This window comes from Macrobrachium nipponense, chromosome 27 (genome assembly GCF_015104395.2).
Source record: "Macrobrachium nipponense isolate FS-2020 chromosome 27, ASM1510439v2, whole genome shotgun sequence".
NCBI lineage: Eukaryota > Metazoa > Arthropoda > Malacostraca > Decapoda > Palaemonidae > Macrobrachium > Macrobrachium nipponense.
The window spans coordinates 25,581,415-25,604,181 of record NC_087216.1 but is presented as its reverse complement, the minus strand read 5'-3'; the positions used below and the strand labels follow the sequence as shown (position 1 = coordinate 25,604,181).

Sequence of the window (22,767 nt, the reverse complement as noted above, 5' to 3'; positions counted from 1 at the left end):
AACAATACACTTGGAAAGTTTTTAATAAACAGAATAAGTATAATGCTGAGATAAAAACATGTTCCTGTTTGAAATGGCTTCTCTCGTATATATATGGTTTCTGTCTAAAATAGCTTCATCCTAATGCAACTACAAGTCTTTTATGTGAGTGGGATTTGTCAGTTTATTCACCATGATGCACTAAGACATTTGGAAATTGCCCATCTATAAATATTGGAACAAAAATGATGCTGCTTCTACTGTAAGTGAAAATCAGTTTAAAACAAATTCTTGATGCTACTGTTGGCAATAGTATCTGGTACTATTTGAAATATGGACAACTAAGAAAAGTCTGTTTCTATAAAACCAAATATCAGTGAGTAAATAAATTACAAAAAAATTCTGAACGTGAATTATGGTCTGAGCTAGACAGCAATTTGAGATTCTAAAAAGAGACTACACAACACTTTATACCATTCAGTCATATTCAGGTTTTTGTCCTTATTATCATTCCAAGTCCCATTTTGTGATGGAAAATTCTTTTTCATATTATAAAAACTATCTTCTGTTTACATAAATATGGAATGATTTTATGTAACAATGACAACCAAATTAAGCACTTCTGACTGATAATACTCACATATTTATCTCTGCTGCCAATTGTAAGTTTCACAAGGTGTGGATTACAGTATACAGATTCATTCAACTGACTAAATAAATTTAGAATATGACTTTTGCATCACTGTAGTGTTTCATAAAATTGTAATTTCAACTTAATCTCAGAAAGTTTTTTCTACTCATCATTGGAATTAACTTGAGGCTTCCATTTACCAACCCAATCATTCTATGCTAATTCAGCCTGACCTCTAGGTTGCGACACAATACATTTTTGAAAAGGAATACAATCTCAGCCCAGTAAACAGTAAGTACTTTAAATTGTAGTCTCACAAAATTTATGCACATACATATTACAATCATACTTCTCAATGAATTCATGTACAGTATATACTGGCCATAATTAACTATGAAAACAAACACACCACTGCAGACATTTTAACTCTCACTTCTAGACAATCTACGTACTATGTCTTCTGCTTGAATTTCCAAAAAACTAAACATTTCACGTTTTTAATAAGCCACCATTAGTATTCAAGTAACATGAAAACTAACTCCGATTTAATGGCACTCAAGCCAATACACAGTCTGATACTGTACCCTAAAAGATCAAATTTCCAAATATCTCCTACACAATAACAAAGACAATAACCATTAGAAAGTTTAAAATTAAAAAATAATTCTATGGAGGACACAAATGCAAATATGACAGAATGGCACTTATGTTGCACAAGCCTTCCACCTAATACGATAATAAATTCACTTCTGTTAGGTATTACGCAACAATATTATGAGTAATTTCAAATTACAGAAGCATCACTTCATTTTTCTTAGATCTCTACACTAGACACTATATACAAAATATATATATATATTGTATACTATTTATAATCACTAATAAAAAAAGTATAAATTCCTTAGTTTACAGTATCACAACTTCTCACAATAACTGCTGAGTGTCATTCCTTTTTAAAGCACTGTTAACCGACACCTCACCCTCCACCTCCTCGTTATCTTCATCGTCATCATCATCATCAATCTCGTCCTCATCTTCCTCCTCTATCAAACTGTGGGTATCAATCTCTCTCCCACAGGACATGCTGCGGTTCCTCACGCTCCTGCCCCTTCTGGGAGGCGGCATCACAATTGGCCGCAGGGAGAACTTCTGCATGTACAGAGCTCCACAGTAAATCACGAAGGTGGTGATCTGTAACACACCCAGGAAGTAAAGGTAGAAATCTAAATGATTGTCGTTGATGTTTCCGTAATCTGTCATGTTGTTCAGCCAGAAAGGAGCGACCAAATGAAGGAGCGCTGTGCCCAAGAGAGAGCCCACGCCCTCCATCGTGTAAAAGATGCCCATGATCATTCCTTGGAAATTTCGAGGTGCTGCTGAGTAAGCAAATTCCAACCCTGTAACGAAGAATGACACGATAATTAATTATCTATTACCTTCAGATGATATCATCTCAAGGAACTTTACCACATGATACCCACAACCTTTAAATAATGATTTTTCATGGCCTAAGCAACAAAATCAACAAGTATGGTTGGTAGTAAATAGTCTGATTCAATGAGTACATAACCTGATGAAACAACTTACATAAAGTGAACAACCACATTCACAGGCAGTTAAAAAAGCAATAAACAGACGTTTTAAGTGCCACAAAAGAAAATAGTTAATATATATATACATACATACATACATAAATACATACATATATATATATATATATATATATATATATATATATATATATATATATATATATATATATATATATATATATATATATATATATATATATATATATACAGTAGACCCTTGACTCACGAACGCATTGACCCACGTACAACTCGATCCCCGACCAAAATTATAGGTAAAATTTCACCCTTGACCTACGAACTAACTTTGAGATACGAACAAAAAAAAAATGCGGAAAATAAAAATTCTGTTTGGGTCATGAACTAATTTTGAGACATGAACATTTGAAAAATGCTGGAAATTTCTGGAAAATAACAATTCACTTTGTTTCACAAACTAATTTTTAGACACAAACATTTGAAAAATGCGCGAAATCGCCCAGCACACGTGAGAGCGTTTGAGTTGCCATGGGAACAGCCATCCTCCAGCCGCCCACGCACGGCGTCACCCACGCATCGCTCTTTGTCTCATCTCATTGTGTACAAGACGTTCGTCAAATTCACTTAGCATTTTTTGCGCTAAAACTTGTGATTTTCTTCATAATGGGCCCTAAGAAAGTGAAGAGTGGTGGTGAAAGTAAGAAAGTGAAGAGTGATGGTGAGAAGAGGGTGCAGAGGAAGATAACCATTGAAATAAAGAAAGAAATTATAGAAAAGTTTGAACGTGGTGTTCGCGTGACCGATATCGCAAGTGAGTACAAGATGGCCAAGTCGACAATTTCGACAATTTTGAAAAACAAGGATGCCATTAAAGAAGCAAATGTTGCGAAGGGAGTGACAGTACTAACCAAGATGAGATCGCAAACCCTCGAAGAGGCAGAAAAAATAATTTTGAAGTGGGTACATGAGAAACAGATGGCAGGTGATAGTGTAAACGAGCCGATCATCTGCGAGAAAGCTCGGCAAGTGTATCAGAGTTTGCTGAAGGAAACTCCTTCTACTAGTGCCACGCCAGATGATTTTAAGGCTAGTAAAGGGTGGTTTGATAACTTCAAGAAAAGAACTGGAATTCACTCTGTAATTAGGCATGGTGAGGCTGCTAGCGCAGACAAGGCTGCTGCTGAGGCATTCGTGACTGAGTTTGCCGAGTTCGTGGAGGCCGAAGGATACGTCGCTCAACAGATTTTCAATTGTGATGAAACGGGCCTCTTCTGGAAGAAGATGCCCAACAGGACATTTATCACCCAAGAAGAGAAGGCGCTCCCAGGCCACAGCCAATGAAGGATAGGCTTACGCTTTTGTTATGCTCAAACGCAAGTGGCGACTTGAAACTAAAGCCGCTACTTGTCTACCATTCAAATAACCCGCGTGCCTTTAAGCAGCACAACGTAAATAAGGCCAGACTGCCTGTAATGTGGAGGGCCAATAATACAAAAGCATGGGTGAGCACGGAAAACTTGTTTATGGAGTGGATTGATGAAGTGTTTGCGCCGACCGTGAGTCAGTACCTAACAGAGAACAAGCTACCCCTGCGGTGCCTTCTGATCATGGATAATGCCCCGGCACACCCTTCGTACTTGGCTGACTGCAGTGAACATGACTTCATTCAGTTCAAGTTCCTTCCACCCAACACGACCTCTGTTCTCCAGCCCATGGACCAACAAGTCATTAGCAATTTTAAGAAATTATATACGAAGGCGCTCTTCTCCAGATGCTTCCGTGTAACTGAAGAGACAAAATTAACCTTTAAAAGAATTTTGGAAGAAGCACTTTAATGTTTTTCACTGCATAACCCTCATTGATAACGCATGGACTGAAGTTACGTACCGCACATTAAATTCTGCGTGGCGGAAAACTTTGGCCCCAGTGCGTAACTGTCCGTGACTTTGAGGGCTTCGATGCGAGATTGTGCAAGAAATTGTGTCCATGGGCAACAGTATGGGTCTACAAGTCAACGACGAAGATGTTGAAGAATTGGTCGCTGAACATTCAGAAGATTTGACTGCGGACGAACTTGTTCAACTCCACAAAGAGCAGCAGGAGCAACTTGCTCGGGAGCAATCAACTGACGAAGAGGAGGCTGGGGAGGAAGTTACAGATGTCAGCAGTGATGTGATAAAAGCCGCATTGGAAAAGTGGAATGATGTCCAGTGCTTCCTTGAATTGTATCATCCGGACAAAATTGTTACGAACAGGATCGTGAATATGCTCAATGAAAATTTAATGAGCCATTTCAGAAAAGTTATGCAAGGAAGGAAAAGGCAACAGACATTGGATAAGTTTGTGATTAAACGTTCACCAAAAAAACCTAGAAGAGTTGAATCTCCGGAACGAGATCTCCCCGACCTGGATGGGGAGGGTCTCCTTCCGCACAATAACCTCCTCCCCACCCACCACCCTCCTCTTCTCTTGTCCGTCAAGCCAGAAGTCTCGCCAGTCATAGTAAGTGTTCACTTTACAAACGTTTTTATAGTGTTAGTTTACCATTTTAAATTATATTATTAGATATATTAAGGTTTTTTACACTGACTTTTACATTATCTGTGTAAAATAAGGCAAAATATACATAATATATATTGGTTCGTAGGGTCGAGAACCAATTAATATTATTCCCATTAAACCTTATGGGGAAATTAGCTCCGAGTCACGAACAATTTGGAACACGACCAAGGTCTAGGAACGGATTGTGTTCGTGAGTCAAGGGTCTACTGTATATATATATATATATATATGTGTGTGTGTGTGTTTATATATATATATTCAGTTCCTCGCTGGACCAGTGGTTTTCGCGCTCGGCTGCCAATCCGGTGGTCTGAGGTTCGATTCCCGGCTCAGCCAACGCGGAATCAGAGGAATTTATTTCTGGTGATAGAAATTCATTTCTCGATATAGTGTGGTTCGGATCCCACAATAAGCTGTAGGTCCCGTTGCTAGGTGACAACTGGTTCCTAGCCACATAAAAATATCTAATCCTTCGGGCCAGCCCTAGGAGAGCTGTTAATCAGCTTCAGTGGTCTGGTAAAACTAAGATATACTTAACCTTTATATATATATATATATATATATATATATATATATATTATATATATATAATATATATAATAATATATATATATATATATATATATATATATATATATATATATATATATATATATATATATAAATATATATCTATGCGTGTGTGTGTATATGTGTATATGTATGTGTGTGTATATATATATATATATATAGATATATATATATATATATATATATATATATATATATATATATCATATATACTACATATATATATATATATATATATATATATATATATATATATATATATATATATATATATATATATATATATATATATATATATATTATATCATACTATATATATATATATATATATATATATATATATATATTATATATATATATATATTATATAGTATATATATATATATATACATATACATACATCATATATATATATATATATATATATATATATATATATATATATATATATATATATATACACTATACATATATATATATATATATATAATGAATAATGAAAAAAAAACTTCAATTTTCATTTACCTGCAATGCTAGCAAAAAGCTCTGCAGCCCCAACTAATATATATTGGGGAATCTGCCAAAAAATGGATATATTGACTGCATGGTAGGTGACATTTCCAATGATCTGCTCAATGTGAGAAGAATTGCTGAAATAGACAATAAGTGCAATCAAAACTCAATTTGGTTTAGTTATTCTCAATTCTTACTTCATTTACATGTTATCACCTTATTCTAATCACAACGAATTGGTTTTAATTTAGCCACTAAGCTGAAAAATGCAACTGTCTAATAATGTAAGTAGGTGTATCTTACTCATGTTTCCATAAGTATATTCTATAGGACTCAAGGCCACCTGCAGTCATCACAGCCAGAATGCTGAAAAGCATTCCAATACCTGAAACAGAAATTGCAAAACATTTTGTACGAAAATAAGAAAAATACATGTTTCAGTTAAACCTCCTTATATAAGACAAATATTCTAATGCTATAGTATGTTGAAATTATTAAAATCTAGTCATGTGTTTCATATGCATCACAAGGTTGTTGACTTTAATGGATTAAAATTTGAAAGGGAAAATAAATTCACAAACAGGAAAGGGGGAGGATATTGTTGTCTTCAAAAACTAAAAACAATATACGCACAACATGGGAAAACTGAACAAATAACTTAGGTAGGTCATTAACTGTCAATAATTTGGATATAATATTTTGTAAGAAGTCTTCAACATTCACTCTAGAATATCAAACTTTTGGCACAATAAAGTAAATTATGTAAGCACACTGTTGGTCTAGATTAACCTTCAAATCTGAAAAACTTAATATTTATCAATTTTCATCTTCCAGAATATCAACAACTTTTTCAAAAATGGTCATGATATTACAGGACACACAGCTTTATATATGAAGAAAATAATCTACTTTTCCTGCTATCCGCACACCCATTTACCCCAACTTACCTATTCTGAATAAGACAGAAACACGTATACCAGCTCTATCTAGCCGAGGATACAAGAAGCTGCTTACGACTGGGATAGCTCCAATTAAGAATAGCTGATTGAATAAAGTCAGCCAAGCAGCTGGTACCTACAAGGAGAACATAACTTTCATTCCCTATTAAAGAAAATTCAATCTAACTGAATATACAACAAGAAATAAAGTACAAAATAGATAAAGGAGGAAGATAAGTTTATGGTAATTCTAAGGTTAGTTAAGATTATAAAATCTGTATTTCTCAAAAACCCTATTAGTAAGCAACTTAATACTGGCATATTTTGCATCATCTTGTCAAACTTACGGCATTAATTAAAATTTTTCTGATTTAATACCATTAGACGGCATAAGTGCTTGGTCACATACAAAGTCAATAACAGACAAGAAAATATTCGAAGGCAATGATACAGTTGATCTTTATCCCATAAAAAAATATATCAGATTTTAGGAATTCTTCACAAAAGTCATGCAATAGTGACTGCAAATCTTTTCCCTCAGTATTCATACAGTTTTGTAAGAACACAAAACATAGTGTATAAACCAATGACAGAGTTTCTCACGCAAATTTACCAAACCAATTCACTGACACATAATGTAATTACTTACACTAAACTTCAATAAACCAACATTATCATCATCCAAAGGGGTATCCGATGAATAATCTTCTTGCAATGTTACATTTGTTTCATTGGTACCAAAGAGGTCAAATCGCATGTGTAACCCCTGTGCTTGAAAACTGGTTTCCATCTGGAACAAAGAAGTAAACAAAAAAATTGGTAAAGCAAGCTCAAAAAATTTTCATTTTACAGGAATACTATTCTGTGATTCAAAAAGGCTTCAATGCTTTCCCAAATATCAAAGGAATATAGAGGATTTATTTCATCCACGTACCACAAGTGAATTTAAATATCATATGGAAAAATTGACAAAAAAGGCACAAAAAAATGTTTTACAGATATACCATTGTATGTATCAAAAAGGCACAGCATTCCAGATATCACAGAAACCCAAAAAAAACTAATTAATCAATGTACCACAAGTAAACCTAAATAACTATCATACCAACTGCACCTTACCTGAAAATATACAAGCCAATAGGGCAACAGAGCAGTGAACACTGTTAGTAACTTTCCCAGGCTCCTAACATCATCCACAGCCAATTCATGGAAAGATCCACCAAACCTGATCTTAGCTCTATCCAGAAATCTTGGTTCTATGTGTAGGGGACTGTTGAAAAAATTAAAAAAACCAAGTACTATAAATACTCAATATCGTGTACACGACTGTTGAAAAAAAACAGAAAAACAAATTACAACAAATATACTTGACAATACTGTTCTTAACATCCTAAATATTATCCTGTGGGAAGACACATGAATATACATCAACAATGCTTTTACAATTGTGACAATTTCACAGATGTCGATTTCCATACTTCTGTGGACAAAAATCAAACAAAAGAAACTTGAAAAAATTACCCAACAACAAAATTCTTAGCATCATAAATATTCTGTATGATGGACATTAATTACACATCAGTTATCAAATTAAAATCAGGACAAAATCTACAAATTTAGCATGCATCAGCTTCCATATTCCCACATACAAAAATAAATTGCAGCTAATAAATAAATTACTGCTAGATAAAGTGCTAATAAACAGTGATAAACCCACATACTTAGCATTTACATTCCGGCGCCCATGTCGCCAGTGTCTGACTTGAGCACCCAAGGCCTCCCATATGATCTTCAAAATGTTTCCAATGACACTTCCTTCAGGCGGTACTATATGATAGCAGGGCATTACAGCAATGAAAAGTATCATTGCTAGCACTAGACAGACTGTGGAAAACAAATAGTACACTTAATCTTGTGTTATGAATTATAACCCATGTTATAGGAAGTTTTTCTGGGATCATACATATATTTCATCATAAGTTCATTTTTTTCCTTTACAGTATTATTGCTCTTGTAGCTTTAATGCCAAAGCATACACCCATACATAATCTGTTAGCCTGTAAGTGTGGTCACATAAAAATAATTCAGTCTTTGTCAAGACCAAAACAAATTGACAATGGTCAACTTAATTCACACATCACATTAACTTTGAACTTGAAGGCCCCTGTTCTAACTAATTTTCAGCAGAATTAGAAAAAACTGTGAACAAACCAGCTGTACATACACATATGCTTCAATAACTTTTGGAGCTACTGAATTCTGAACCTTTTTACCAACATCAGCCTGGAGACGAAAGCATCAAACAACATATCCTAGCTCCCAGATAAACTGCAAATGTAATTCATCCTAGCAATAGCTAAGAGAAACCCAATAAATTTTCTCCTTCTTCTATACACAGAATCTTACCTGACGCAATAAGATAACCGCAGAAGAAGCCGTTTACACAGACTCCGGGACTGTCTTGTTCAATGTAAGTAATGATGCCAACACCCACAAGACTCCCAAGGTTTATGCACCAGTAGAACCACGAGAAGAATGAGCGGGTCTTTTGGGGATCAGCAGTTTTGAGCTGCCAAAGTCAACAACATAGATTATCTTATGATGTGAAATATCAAGTCAAATCCATAAATGGAACAAAATTACAAGCATCAACTAGTCCTTATTGAACATTCATTCAAAGCTGAATTCATCACTACTGTAACTCAGTCACAATCAATATTAGCTGATGCAATGTCCTCAACATTTGTACCTAACTCTGTGGTCTATTAGGAGTGAGCCACACAGAAGGCCCAGTGGTGAAAAGAAAAAGTTTGAGAAACAATATACAGTACATGTACTCTAATTACAGAACAGTACCGTACAGTTATCCTTTTTAGGCATAATGTGAAAAGATTTTTTATCTAAAATCTAAAGAAACTTTCCCTATTAATAATATGATATTGTTAAGATACAATAAAGTTTTGTACATACTTACCTGGCAGATATATACTTAGCTATAGACTCGGTCGTCCCGACAGAATTTCAAAACTCGCGGCACACGCGACAGGTAGGTCAGGTGATCCACCATTCCCGCCGCTGGGTGGCGGGGTCTGGAACTATTCCCGTTTTCTAAGCCATAATTTCTCTTCCACCTGTCTCCTGAGGGGAGGCTGGGTGGGCCATAATCTATATATCTGCCAGGTAAGTATGTACAAAACTTTATTGTATCTTAACAATATCATTTTGTACAAGTAACTTACCCAGCAGATATATACTTAGCTGATTGGCACCCTTGGTGGCGGGCAAGAGACAGCTAAAAACAAGATAATACTTAAACTAAATACATTAAAAAAACAGGGAAAAAACAACCTATGTTCTTGGATAACATAATCCATAGTTCCTACCTTATTGGGCTGAAGACTTCATGACTACTGTCGATGAGTCTGCTTGCCTCAAGAGTTTCAACGAGGAATGAACCTATGGTTGAATAACTCTTTGGATCGTGTCAATGGGGGCTAGCCGCTTACGCGACAGAGCCTATACTGGATCGTACAATGGGGGCGACCCACTTACATGGTAGAGCCTTGACCTTTTGTCATATCAATGGAGACTCGCCCTCTTACATGACAGAGTTAAGGTTATTAAACAAATCACAAAGAGCACTGAAGCCAATCCCGATCACTGACCATGTTAGTATTGTTACAATCTATGAATTGTAAGAGGGTCCCTATTCCCTCTGACAATTAACCAATAAAAACAACCACCAATAAACAGTAAATAAAGCCTTAAACTAAATAGGAAGGATTAGCCTCAGCCCCTCCAGCACTGAATTCGCCGAAACATACGCTCCCAGAGCAAAGCACTTTTCGTACGAAATTTTAACGTCTCTTAGGTAATTCGAGGCGAACACCGAATTACATCTCCAAAATGTCGACTCTATAAGAGCCTGCAGCGACCATGTTTTGTGAAATGCCATAGACGTAGCTATGGCTCTCACTTCATGAGCTCTCACTCTGAGAACTTGAGATGCTCTTCTTCGCACTTAGGTGAGCTTCCCTTATTACATCTTTATGAAGTATGTAAGGGCGTTCTTAGAAATCGCTCTTTTCGGATCTCTTACAGAGCACCAAAGACTTTCTTCTGTACCTTTCAGCAACTTCTTCTTCTCCAGGTAGAACTTGAGTGCCCTGACTGGACACAAAGTCCTTTCTAGTTCTCTCCCTGTTAATGAAGATAGTCCTTTTATCTCAAAGCTTCTTGGCCAAGGCTTTGATGGATTTTCATTTTTCGCTAGAAAAAATGGTTTAAATAGGAGCAAATCGCTGCATCCTTCTTAAACCCCACTTTACCTTCCCAAAGCTTGCAAACTCGCTAATTCTCTTGGCTGTTGCTAACGCAAAAAGGAATAATGACTTTCTCGTTAAGTCTCTAAACGAAGCTGCGTGAGACGGTACAAATTTTTCCGACATTAGGAACTTGAGGACCACATCCAAGTTCAGCTAGGCTTCTTGATTACATGTTCTTTCGTGGTCTCAAAAGACCTTATAGGTCATGAAGATCTTTATTATTCGTCAGATCTATTCCTCTATGTCGAAAAACTGAGGCCAGCATACTTCTGTAACCCTTCACTGTTGAAACTGCCAGGTTACAGTCTTTTTTCTCAAATATAGGAGAAAATCTGCGATTTCAGTTACAGAGTACTGGAGGAGGATATTTTCTTTCCCTTACACCAATCTTCTAAACAACTCCACTTCGACTGATATACTTTAGAAGTGGAGACTCTTCTGGCTCTTGCAATAGCCTTCGCCACTCTCGTGAAAAGCCCCTGTGCTCTGACAAGTCCTTCGACAGTCTGAAGGCGGTCAGACTTAGAGCGGGGAGTTTTTTTTGTGAAACCTGTCGAAGTGGGGTGTTTGAGAAGATCGTTCCTTAGTGGAAGCGATCTTGGAAAATCCACTAACCACTCGTGCACCTCTGTGAACCAATCGAGAGCCGGCCAGAAGGGAGCGATGAGGGGGTCATTCTTGTTCCTTCCGAGCAAGCGAACTTCCTCAATACTTCTCCTACTATCTTGAAAGGAGGGAAGGCGTATGCGTCCAAGCCCGTCCAATCTAGCAGAAAGCTGTCTACTGCTACTGCTTGAGGATCCGAGATCGGGGAGCAATAGGTTTCTAATCTGTGATTCTTGTTGGGTCGCGAACAGGTCTATATTGGGCCTTCCCCACAGATGCCAAAGTTGTTGGCAAATCTGAGGATTGAGAGTCCATTCCGTGGGTAGGACTTGTTCTTTTCTGCTTAACAGATCTGCCCGGACATTTTTCTCTCCCTCCCTGCAAATCTTTGTGAGGAGAGAGATCTTCCTTCCTGTGCCCAAATCAGCAGATCCTTTGCTGATTCGTACAGGGAAAAGGAATGCGTCCCCCCTTGTTTCTTTATATAAGCGAGGGCTGTTGTGTTGTCCGAGTGAATCTGAATCCCCAGACCTGAGAACCTGTTCCTCGAAATGAACCAAAGCTAGATGAATGGCTGTTAGCTTCTTTCTTGTTTATTGTGCCAGAACACTTGTTCTCCTTCCCAAGTGCCTGACACTTCTTGCGAACCTAGGGTCGCTCCCCACCCTGAATCTGAGGCGTCTGCAAACAACGCTAGGCGAGGGTTCTGTAAGCGAAGGGAGATTCCCTTGCTTAGTTTCTGTGGATCTAACCACCAACGGATATTCTCCTTGATCCCTTTCGAGATTCGAAATGTATCTCCTAGATTGTTGGACTTCCAATCCCACTTCTCCTTCAGATAAAATTGAAGGGGTCGTAGGTGAAGTCTTCCTAAGGAAACGAACTGTTCCATCGAGGAGAGGGTCCCCAGTAAGCTCATCCATTCCCCTCGCGGAACAATGTTCTTTCCTTTAAGAAGACTGACACCTTTTCTAAGCAGCGTTCTCTCCTTTCCTGCGAAGGATACGCTAGAAAATCCGAGAATCCATCTGAATCCCCAGATAGACAATACTCTGCTGGGGAGTCAGCATGGATTTCTCGTGATTTACTAAAAAGTCCCAAGGACTTTGTCAACTTTAGTGTAACTAATAGGTCCTCCAGACATTTTTTTCTCCGATTGGGCTCTTATTAGCCAATCGTCCAGATATAACGAGATCCTGATCCCTTCCAGATGTAGCCAATAAGCTACATTCTTCATGATGTCCGTAAAGACTTGAGGGGCAGTCGAAAGTCCGAAGCACATCGCTCGGAACTGGAACACTTTCCTTGGAACATGAACCTCAGATACTTCCTTGATGCCGGATGAATTGGCACATGGAAATACGCATCCTGAAGGTCCAGGGACACCATCCAGTCCCTGGACGAAGAGCAGATAGAACAGAGGAAGACGTCTCCATTGAAAATTTCTTCTTCAATACAAAGAAATTCAGGGCACTGACGTCTAGAACCGGTCTCCATCCCCCGATGCTTTCGGTACCAGGAATAGCCGATTGTAGAATCCTGGAGACTGGAGATCTTGAACCAGTTCTACCGCTTCCTGGAAATCATCTGTTCCACTGCTTGCAACATAGCAAGCTTTCGGACCGGATCCGAGTATCTTGCGGTCAACTCCCTTGGAGTTGTCGTCAAGGGAGGATTTTCCCTGAAGGGGATCAAGTATCCTTTTTCCAGGATAGAGAGGGGCCAGGAGTACGCTGCTTCTGCGCCAGACTTTGGCAAAGTGGAGTAGCCTGGCGCCTACTTTCGTCTGGAGGACTTCCTGCTCATCTAGATTTCCCGAAGGATCTTCTAGATGGTCTACTCCTTCTCTGGTCTGCGACCTCTAAGAGGGCTCTAGAAAGAGGAGGCACCTCGAAAGGGCTGAACAAAAGAGGGTCTCTCTTTTTTCTCTATAGGCACTGCCGGCCTAAATTCTTCTTGGCTGAGTGCGTGAGGAGATCCTGAGTTGCCTTCTCCGTAAGAGAGTTTAGAACCTCTCTAACAGTCTCTTGTGGAAAAAGGTGCGGGGATAACGGTGCAAAAGAAGAGATGTCCTTTGCAAGGGTGAAACTGCTCTGCTAAGAAAGAGCTAAAGACAGATCTCTTCTTTAGTACTCCGTTCCAAAAAGAGAGGCAACTTCCACAGAACCGTCCATGACCGCTCTGTCCAGGCAAGCCAGGACGCTCGAAAGTTCCTCCATGGAAACAAAGTCAGTGTCCTGAGCTCTCTTCGCTAACGCTCCCAAAGCCCAGTCCATAAAGTTAAAGACTTCTAGGGTTTTTTAAAGAAAGAGGCCCTTTAGAAGGTGGTCTAGTTCACACATGCCCCAAGTCGCCTTCGCAGACAGCAACGACTTCCTCCTAGCAGAGTCCACTAAGGAAGCAAAATCCGCATCTGGCGGAAGAGGGCAGACCTAACCCCATAGGTTCTTTGGTCTCGTACCACCTTCTTTTTGGTTTGCCTGTTAACTTGGAAGGAGGGCAGGAAAAAAAACTGTCTTGCCCGCTTCCCTTCTGGAAGTCAACCACTCTGAAAAAGTTTTAAAGCCTTTTTTCATACAAAGAGCGGGGCGCATCTTGACGAAGGAAGACGACTTGAGAGCTTTAGTGCTGGACATCAACGATCCTGGTGAAGGAGGGTCCGCAGGATGAAGGGAGTCTCCGAACTCCTTTAGCAGCAAAAGAGAAAGTCTCTTGTAGTCAGAAACTGCTACATCTACTGGCTCTTCGTCTTCCGATACCTGGTCCAACTGATCCACAGAAGGAGATCGTTTTGGAGTGATCTGGCTCTTCCCGGGAGAAGAACTCCTTTCCCGAGAATTGGGGAGCGCGGAACATTAGCACTCCTATACGAAGAGTGAGGCTCCTGCCTGTCGGAAACACTCTTGCGCCTACTAGACTCTTGTTGTCTAGGTTCGTCAGGTTCGTGTCGCTTGCTAGGCTCCTGGCGTCCTGATTCAGGGCGCTTGAAAAGATCCCCACGTCCTGATCCTGACGCTTAACAGGCTCTTGGCGCCCTAACACTTGACGCCTAACGTACTCCTGGCGTCCTGCCTTCTGGCGTCCTAACTCCTGGCGCCCTGACTCCTGGCGCCCTGACTCATGGCGTCCTGGCTCATAGCGTCCTGATTCCTGCCTTCTAGCAGAATCCTGACGTCCTGAATCCTGTGTTCTAAGAGGCTCTTGACGCCCTTTCTTGCGTCTTGCTGCCTCTTTGCGCCTGTCTGGCTCCTGGTCCTGCAGACCCAAGGGATCCTGATACCTAAATCGGTTTTCCGGTTCCTTGCACCTAAACCAATCGAGACTTCTGCTCGATTCGCGGCGTCTCAGAGGGCGCTTCGGGGAAGATAGCCTATAGGGCGAAAGGGCTCTTCTCTCAGGAGAACAACTCCTATCAGACGAGTCTCTCGACGAAGGCGATAAACGCCCTGGAGATCGTGAGGGTTCTCTCCTATACGAAGCGGGGCGCTTAGCGGAACTCTTAACAGGGAGCGAGACATCCTTCCTCCTTGTAGAGTCCTTAGAGCAAAAGAGCCTACGAGAGAAGCTAACTTGCTCTTGCAGATTAACCAAAAAACTTCTTCGTAGGATCCTGAAGTGAAGGCTCCTCTTGTCTAGTCTTCTTAGGTCCCGAAGGCCAATCCTCGGGAAAACGCTCTGGGCTGGAGTCAGCCGCGTCTCCTTTAGGCGCCTTCCAGGCTCTCTTCAAAGGGCGCGAAAGAGAGGCCGAACTCCATCCTCGTTTAGGAGAGGAAGAGTCTGAGGCCGAAAACACTCCTTAGGACGCCTTTTCTGCGGCAATCCGAGGCAGCCTGGGACTTAACAACAGGTATCTGCCGAAGGGACGCCTGACCGTTGGGGATGTTCTGCATCCTCCCTGCGGCTTTCGACATTCCTCTCCCCTCCCCGGTCCTGGGAGTTTGGAAGCGGTCTAGGCCTAGGAGCAATGAGGAACCGGTCAGACGCCCCCTCCACTGCACTGGGGACACTGCACAAGTCACTATCACCACTCTTACCTTGGTTTAGAGCTCGTAGCTGAGCTTGAAGTTTCTTAATTGAAGCTTTTACTTTTCCCTCTCTGACGAAGAATCTTTGGATTCAGAACAGGGAGAAGCAGCTGAGGCTAAGGAAAAATGTTAGAAGGAGAGTTAATTCTTGTTCTAAGGAGCAAGATCTACAGATGACCTAGCTGAAGCCTTTCTCACTCTATCTCTCAAGCTTCCTAACATATGATGATAATTCCTTCCATTCAGCTCCGTAAGGTTCTCGCATTCCACAGGAGGTGTTAATAAAAGAACATTCATTCTCCTGCATTTAGCGCAAATACTATGAGGATCTAATGCCGATTTAGGCAGCCTAACCTTACAATCTTCCCTACTGCAAACTCTAAACATAGGTGAAGCCTTAGCGTCAGACATCGTGAAAGAGTAGTCAAAACCAAAGTCGAAAAACAGTCCACAATAAGCGTATGCCAAGCCAGAGAAAAAACAGAATACGTCACCAAAAAAACCAATCCAAATTTCTCGGCAAACGAGTTGAAATCCAAGATGGAGGAACGAACAATAGGTGTTGTCCGTTCAACCAACAGAGAAATTATGGCTTAGAAAACGGGAATAGTTCCAGACCCCGCCACCCAGCGGCGGGAATGGTGGATCACCTGACCTACCTGTCGCGTGTGCCGCGAGTTTTGAAATTCTGTCGGGTACGACCGAGTCTATAGCTAAGTATATATCTGCTGGTAGTTACTTGTACAAAACTAATCATTCAGGCTAAAAGTCAAGATTCCCCACTAGTATTCCTTACCTGCTCAGCCCCAAAAGGAGCAATGTTGCTTTTAACGATGCCAACTCCTAAGCCAACTATCGTTACAGATATATACACCGCAGTTTTGCAAGGTGCATTTGGCGTTGAGTTGTGAGATTCACCTGTGGAGATAGAAGTTTATCTTAACTTACAGATGTTCAAGAAACTAGTTATTTTTATTAAAGCACAGTAAATAATAAAGAAAATAGTTGTATTCACAAGAAAGTCACCAAAAACATTAGATGACCAGAATGCAACACACATAACAACGTACTCAGAAAAGTTCTCTCTCCGCATATTATACGAGGAAGCCGGTCCACAGCCATGAGAGTTAGTAAGATATAGCCACTGATGTAGAGTAAAAACCCACATACCATTGTCTTGAAGCGCCCAAGCCATGCATCAGATATGTATCTGAAAAATTCGAGAATTATGTTACCAAGACTACAGAGAAAAAACATCATGTCAATGTACCTTCCATTGCATCAAGTTTGTACTATATACATTATCCTGGTATTTTTCTCCTTATTCAATTTCTGACAATTACTTAAAGCCTAAAATCAAGGGCGTATAACACTGGAACAATTCAATAAAGTGACCTCACCAAGGAATTCAGCAGACCATGATCTTGGGAGAAGTCAAGACTACCTAAGTTGTCTGGTTAAACTAAGTACTGTAGTAATATTCATGAAGAAATAGCAGTACCTGTGATTAAAAGACCTTGGAGCTATGAACGTATAGTTGAGTGTAAATGAGTAAGTGTAGCAGCTTGCCATTGTTGAGGAATAGGGAAGCTTTCACTGATTTACTGTTCTTCTTTAACTGAATATTATATATCTTGGGAAATTATACTGTAACTTTGATTTAACACTACAGTAATATTTACAGTTGTGAGCTTTACTGCTTAGTGTAGCGCACACTCCATCAGATGCTAAAGGTATTTAGCTTTAGCAGTAAAAGAAATAAACAGACTTACACTTTTCTATCATAAAATCCAGTTTCTAAAACTCCCAAAGGCACCATGGAACTACATGGAATGAATGGAAAGGATTACAACATTGAGAAATGGCCACCTGATAATGCTCCTGAGAGCAACCAAATGAATTTGTATGCTTTACTTTCTTCCACAGGGCTAACAAAACTAAGCGATGTCTCATCACTTCAAACAAGACCCAGTCATAATTTAAGTTTTTATTACATACTATTGTCTCCTTACCCATAACGTTGTGATCTATCAATCCTTTAGCAAATGACTACCACTGACAAAAGCTCTACATTAAAATCAACAGACATTCGTATCAATTACCCTCCAAGCAAGGCAGACATGTACGAAACGCCAGCCAATACGAATACAGCGTTCATAGCATCTAAGGAATCCCAAGCGAGCGGTCCATCCCATGGGCCCTGAAAACAAAAGGCAATTTATAGTCCAAATTCTGCACTACCTGTGACTTTTTATGTACTATCTATTATTATGTACTCAATTGTAGAGAGTTGGTGTAAAGTTACAGTATTAATCACGAAACTAGTGATAACTGGAATTGGAATAGTATAATATTTAGGCAAAAGGCCAAGTGTTGGGACCTATAAGGTCATTCAGTGTGGAGAATATTAATACAACTGTTAGAAGAGGGTGGAAAGTAAGATGAAGGAAGAGAACATGAATGAAGGTACAGTATAGTAAAAGGAATGAAAAGGGTTGCAGCTAGGGGCCAAAGGGTTACTGCAAACAACCATAAGTGATACCTACAGTGCACTGTGTGAGGTGCACTGATGGCATTAGCCCCCTGTGCAGACTAGCGATAATGTTGACATACATAATTCATAAGATTAAAGGACAATACTTACTTTATTCAAAAACAAAAAGAAGTTTGTCGCTAGGGCATAATACGCAAGCCTTTCTAGAGTAAGAACAATCAATATGACAATCGTCGCGATGACTTGCTTTCGCGCTTCCCTGGCATCCATCGCTGCAAAGAAAAGAAGGTGTCAGTGAGACAATAAAGATTAAATCTAGAATGAGACGCTTTACAAAAAGCTATAAAACCACAATACTCCCATAAAACAAGAAACAAATCAGGCTGACAAAAACAGAATAAAGATCATGAATTGAACATTTAAAGGCAATAGAAAAAAAATGTGAAAATATATAAAAATACAACAAATATTAATCTTTGACCTATTCAAAATTCTTAAACAGAAATGAAAGTTCATAAAAAGTCATAAAGTTTGACAACCATTCTACACTATTCATAAAAATCAGAACAAGGAAACACCCCATGAAAAACAAGTCTTTTGCAATCAAATCCCGTACATTAACTATGCTTACAAAACAACCTTTTGAAAGAAACAGACTGAGTGTATTTCAATAAAACTATGATATCAAGAGAAGGTCCTAAACATACCAATTTTGGTTGAAAAATTGTCGACTTAGATGAATATAACCAGGCTACTGATAACTATGCACAGAGTAAATATACACAGAAGAAACAGAGTGTACTGTAACATTTCTATCACAATTGACAGGTATTCAGACAACCATATTTTACATGGACACATTGGTTTATAATTTTAAAATTAAACAAAGAATACATAATATACAATACTGCTCAATAAAATTACACCTGGAAGATAGAACTGCATCTGTTAAGAGAAGACAACAAAATATTTTAATAAACTTCTCACAGACACTGGAACAGAAGTCAAAATGGATACTCTGTATTTATAATTAATACATATTCATTACCTCACATCCATGGTAGACATGCACAAACCATAAATATATACTAATAAGAACATAATGGGAGGCAGGGTTAATACAGTTTGAATGTGCTAGATAATGCTAAGTATGTGAAGTAACATGCATCATATTTCTACAGTTGTAATTTTCAGCAAAGCTACTAATTTATTTTACTAAAAGCAAAGCAAAGTTTCTATACAACATGCAAGATACAATGGAATGTTCTGACGTCAGTAATACAATTAAAAAGATAACAGAATAACACCGATAAATTATTTGATAAATTATCATTTTGCGGAGCAATCCTGACAATTGCCACACTGGCAAAATCAAAGATATCTGTCTGACCACATCACCATCTAAATATAGAGAAAGAGAGTGAGATTATAATCCTTTTACTATTGTTCCCATACTACAATATTCACAATTTCTTACTTTACCCCCATTTTCCTTATACATATTCTAATAAATGGCATGCTTCAGAATACAACATTTCACAATGAATTAATCTACAGTATGTATGAATTAAAATATTAATACATATATCCAATTATATTACAGTAGTTGTTTGACTTCATAAAAGCTAATGAAACACCTAAAATACTTGGAGGAAAAACTTAGAAAGGATATGCACCAACAAAAACTATTGTCATCCTGCTACTAATCCATACATGGTCACAACTACGTGCTCTTATATAAATTTGTCTTCTTCCCCTTTATATACAAGTATTGCATAAAACTGTACAATAATGGGTACAGTTTATGCAGAATACATACTATGTATAAAATTACATCATTTATCATCGCTACCAGTACAAATTTGCCAGGAATTAATAGGAAATTGGAGAAAAATACTTTCAAAAGTATCTGCATGAACAGAAGAAAACTTATAGCCCTTAACCAAAAAGGAAGAATTAAATGCACCATTCTCCAAGTGGAGGATTAATATATGGATCAGTGTAAACAGAAGCATGAACAACATTCAAATGACTGAGTTCAGAGGAAAGTATATTTAAACAAGCAATATGAGACCCATCAATTTCCACAGTACAAGCATTAAGTATACTGCTCATACATACATTTCTATGTAAACTTTCCCCAACCTAACACATATTCATTCATCGAGAGTACTCTTTAAGAAACTGTGAATGTTGTGCATGGCAGGCTTAAACTAAGAAAATATGAAACAGTGATGCATGCAAAAAAAATTAGATTGCCTCTACTTAAAATTGCAATAAAATATAATTTCCTACCATGCTTGAAGAACCCAATTTGGTTCAACACTTAAGTCCTATATTTTCAGTAACCACAAATTTCCTAACATTTCCAAAATACCTGTGCAGGGGGCTAAGATTAGGTAACAGCTTCGTCCAAAATGCAGGCATTGTTAGGTGCACATTAAGGGGCATCTTAAAATTAAGAAAATACCTGATGGATGCCGTGATAACAATGGCGTTCTTTCATTTGGCATGATAAACACATGTACAGCAAAGAAGAAATATTTCCAACTGGAATGTGAAGTGCCTTTAAGACACTATTTTACAGTATCTGTAAGAAAATATGATAATGATATTTACAATAATAGGTAACAAAAGGAACTAAAGAAATTAGGGTGATGTAATTATTGCTGCATAAACTCTGGCTACAGTAACACAAAAAAATAGCAATACTACTTAATTATGTAAATGAATAAGCAGTGCAATAATGAATGTAACAATGTGCAAAACAGAAAATGAGAGTACTTTTCTAGGTTTGTAACAGTAATCATCCAATTTTAATTATACGGCTTACTAAACCTATTGTGAACTAAGATACTGTATTAGAAGTTTGTTTGTAAAGTAAATCAAACCTCTCATATTTGTTAATTATATCCACAAACAACATGATAAAGACAAAATACAGTAACATCTTTCTTATGACTACAATAACTTATTGTGCATTACCTAGTATGAACTTGTTTTGTAATGGAAATAGCTCAGTAAAATTCTAACATCTGTTACAGATACTATATCAATTAGCTATCATAATACTCTTTAGGGTGCTGATCTCTACTTTCACAGCAATAACAAAGAGCAATAAAGTAAACACCTTAGAGAAAGACCTAACTGTCCTGTGCATTCATCTAAGGGAAGAGTGTGTTGCATTGTCCCTAGCAATTATGAACAACCGTTCACTGGTACTAGGCTATTCAGCCCTAATTCTGAGTTCAATAGTAAATAAATGTATGATTAGCACAACTTGGGCTAACGTACAAAACATTTTAACCAACTCACAGGTTACCACATTTTCTCTTGGCCTAGCTTGGGCTAACAGCTATGCATATGAAACATAGATAGCCAACCTAATTTATCATTTGTTATTCAACAGACCACAGATGAATGGTGAATGCCTATGCCTAAGTTTGGAAGATAAGCTTTTTGTAGACTACTGTTATCTACTACTCAGCAATAATGATCCCTAGTTGACTGCAGGCTGGGGGAATGGGGGTGGGGGTTATAGACTGCCTTAGAAATGGTTAAAAATATTAAGTGTTTCTTGGACGGATGGGTGAACCCCAGCCTTACAATGTCAGGGCACAATACCCTTGGTTAGGTAGGATAAGGGAAGATTAGGATGGGAAATTTTAAGTTTTTAATAATCTTGAGAAACAACATTACTTGCTGTCATTCCACTATGACATTTTCCACCGGCCTACTCTAGGCTAGAAGCTACATAGGCTCGATAGACCTTGCCAGCCTACGCTATCCTTCAATAGCTTATGCAATAAGCCTGATAAATAATGCCCTGTACCTACTTAGCTCTCACAGCCTAACCCAAAAGCTTTACAGCACCCCTCAGGAACAGCTATTACCAGCAAACAAGCAATACTCCAACAGCAAGTGACCCAGCCTAGCATAGCTACATAGCCTATAGTATAGCCTGAAGCTTTGACGTTACACTAGACTAGGCTACACCCTTACCATGCACAAAAATATACAAAACACACCCCTAAAGCATTGACACACCAAGCTACACCCTTTCAAAACAGAAAAGCACATATACACACACACACGCAGAACACGCTTTGACGCCACACTAGGCTACATCCTTATGAAACACAAAAACACACACACTTTGATGTCACACTAGCTTACACTCTTATGAAACGCAAAGATACATAGCTACACTCTTTGATGCCACACTTGGCAAAATACGAAAACAATAAACAAACATACACACGCTGAAATTTGACGGTGCACTAAGCTACACCCTTCACAAAAACACACACACAAATACAAAACAAATGTCAAAAACATGACTCACCGGAAGTAAATTTTTTAAAAATATATATATATATAAACAAAGATCTCTTTCTCTTCCCGGGGATCTGCTGCCGTTTCCGACTCGGCCTGACTGACTCACCCCCGAATTTATTTCTTTTTTTCTTTCTCCTCCCTTCCTCTCGGAACGATCCCGTGATCACGTGTGTGAGATGAATACCTTCTACCTTATTTCACAATGAATAATCTCAAAT

At 38.6% G+C, this 22,767-nt stretch overlaps 1 protein-coding gene across 3 annotated transcripts; it reads right to left on the bottom strand.

Moving 5' to 3' along the window:
- Positions 1–5: 5 nt before the first annotated feature.
- Positions 6–22,767, bottom strand: LOC135200945 (solute carrier family 15 member 4-like). Of its 3 annotated transcripts, XM_064229718.1 has the most exons (14): positions 22,557–22,767; positions 20,682–20,801; positions 18,362–18,483; positions 17,820–17,917; positions 16,788–16,927; positions 16,514–16,635; positions 9,168–9,330; positions 8,483–8,645; positions 7,881–8,031; positions 7,411–7,551; positions 6,771–6,897; positions 6,127–6,208; positions 5,836–5,960; positions 6–2,007 (listed from the first exon to the last, which is right to left on the bottom strand). In XM_064229718.1, the coding sequence occupies exons 2-14, from the start codon at positions 20,722–20,724 to the stop codon at positions 1,535–1,537; spliced, it is 1,950 nt and encodes a 649-aa protein (XP_064085788.1). In that variant the 5' UTR covers positions 20,725–20,801; positions 22,557–22,767; the 3' UTR covers positions 6–1,534. The 3 variants fall into 3 exon arrangements, with proteins under 3 accessions (XP_064085788.1, XP_064085789.1, XP_064085790.1); XM_064229719.1 differs by lacking the exon at positions 20,682–20,801; XM_064229720.1 differs by lacking the exons at positions 17,820–17,917; positions 20,682–20,801; positions 22,557–22,767.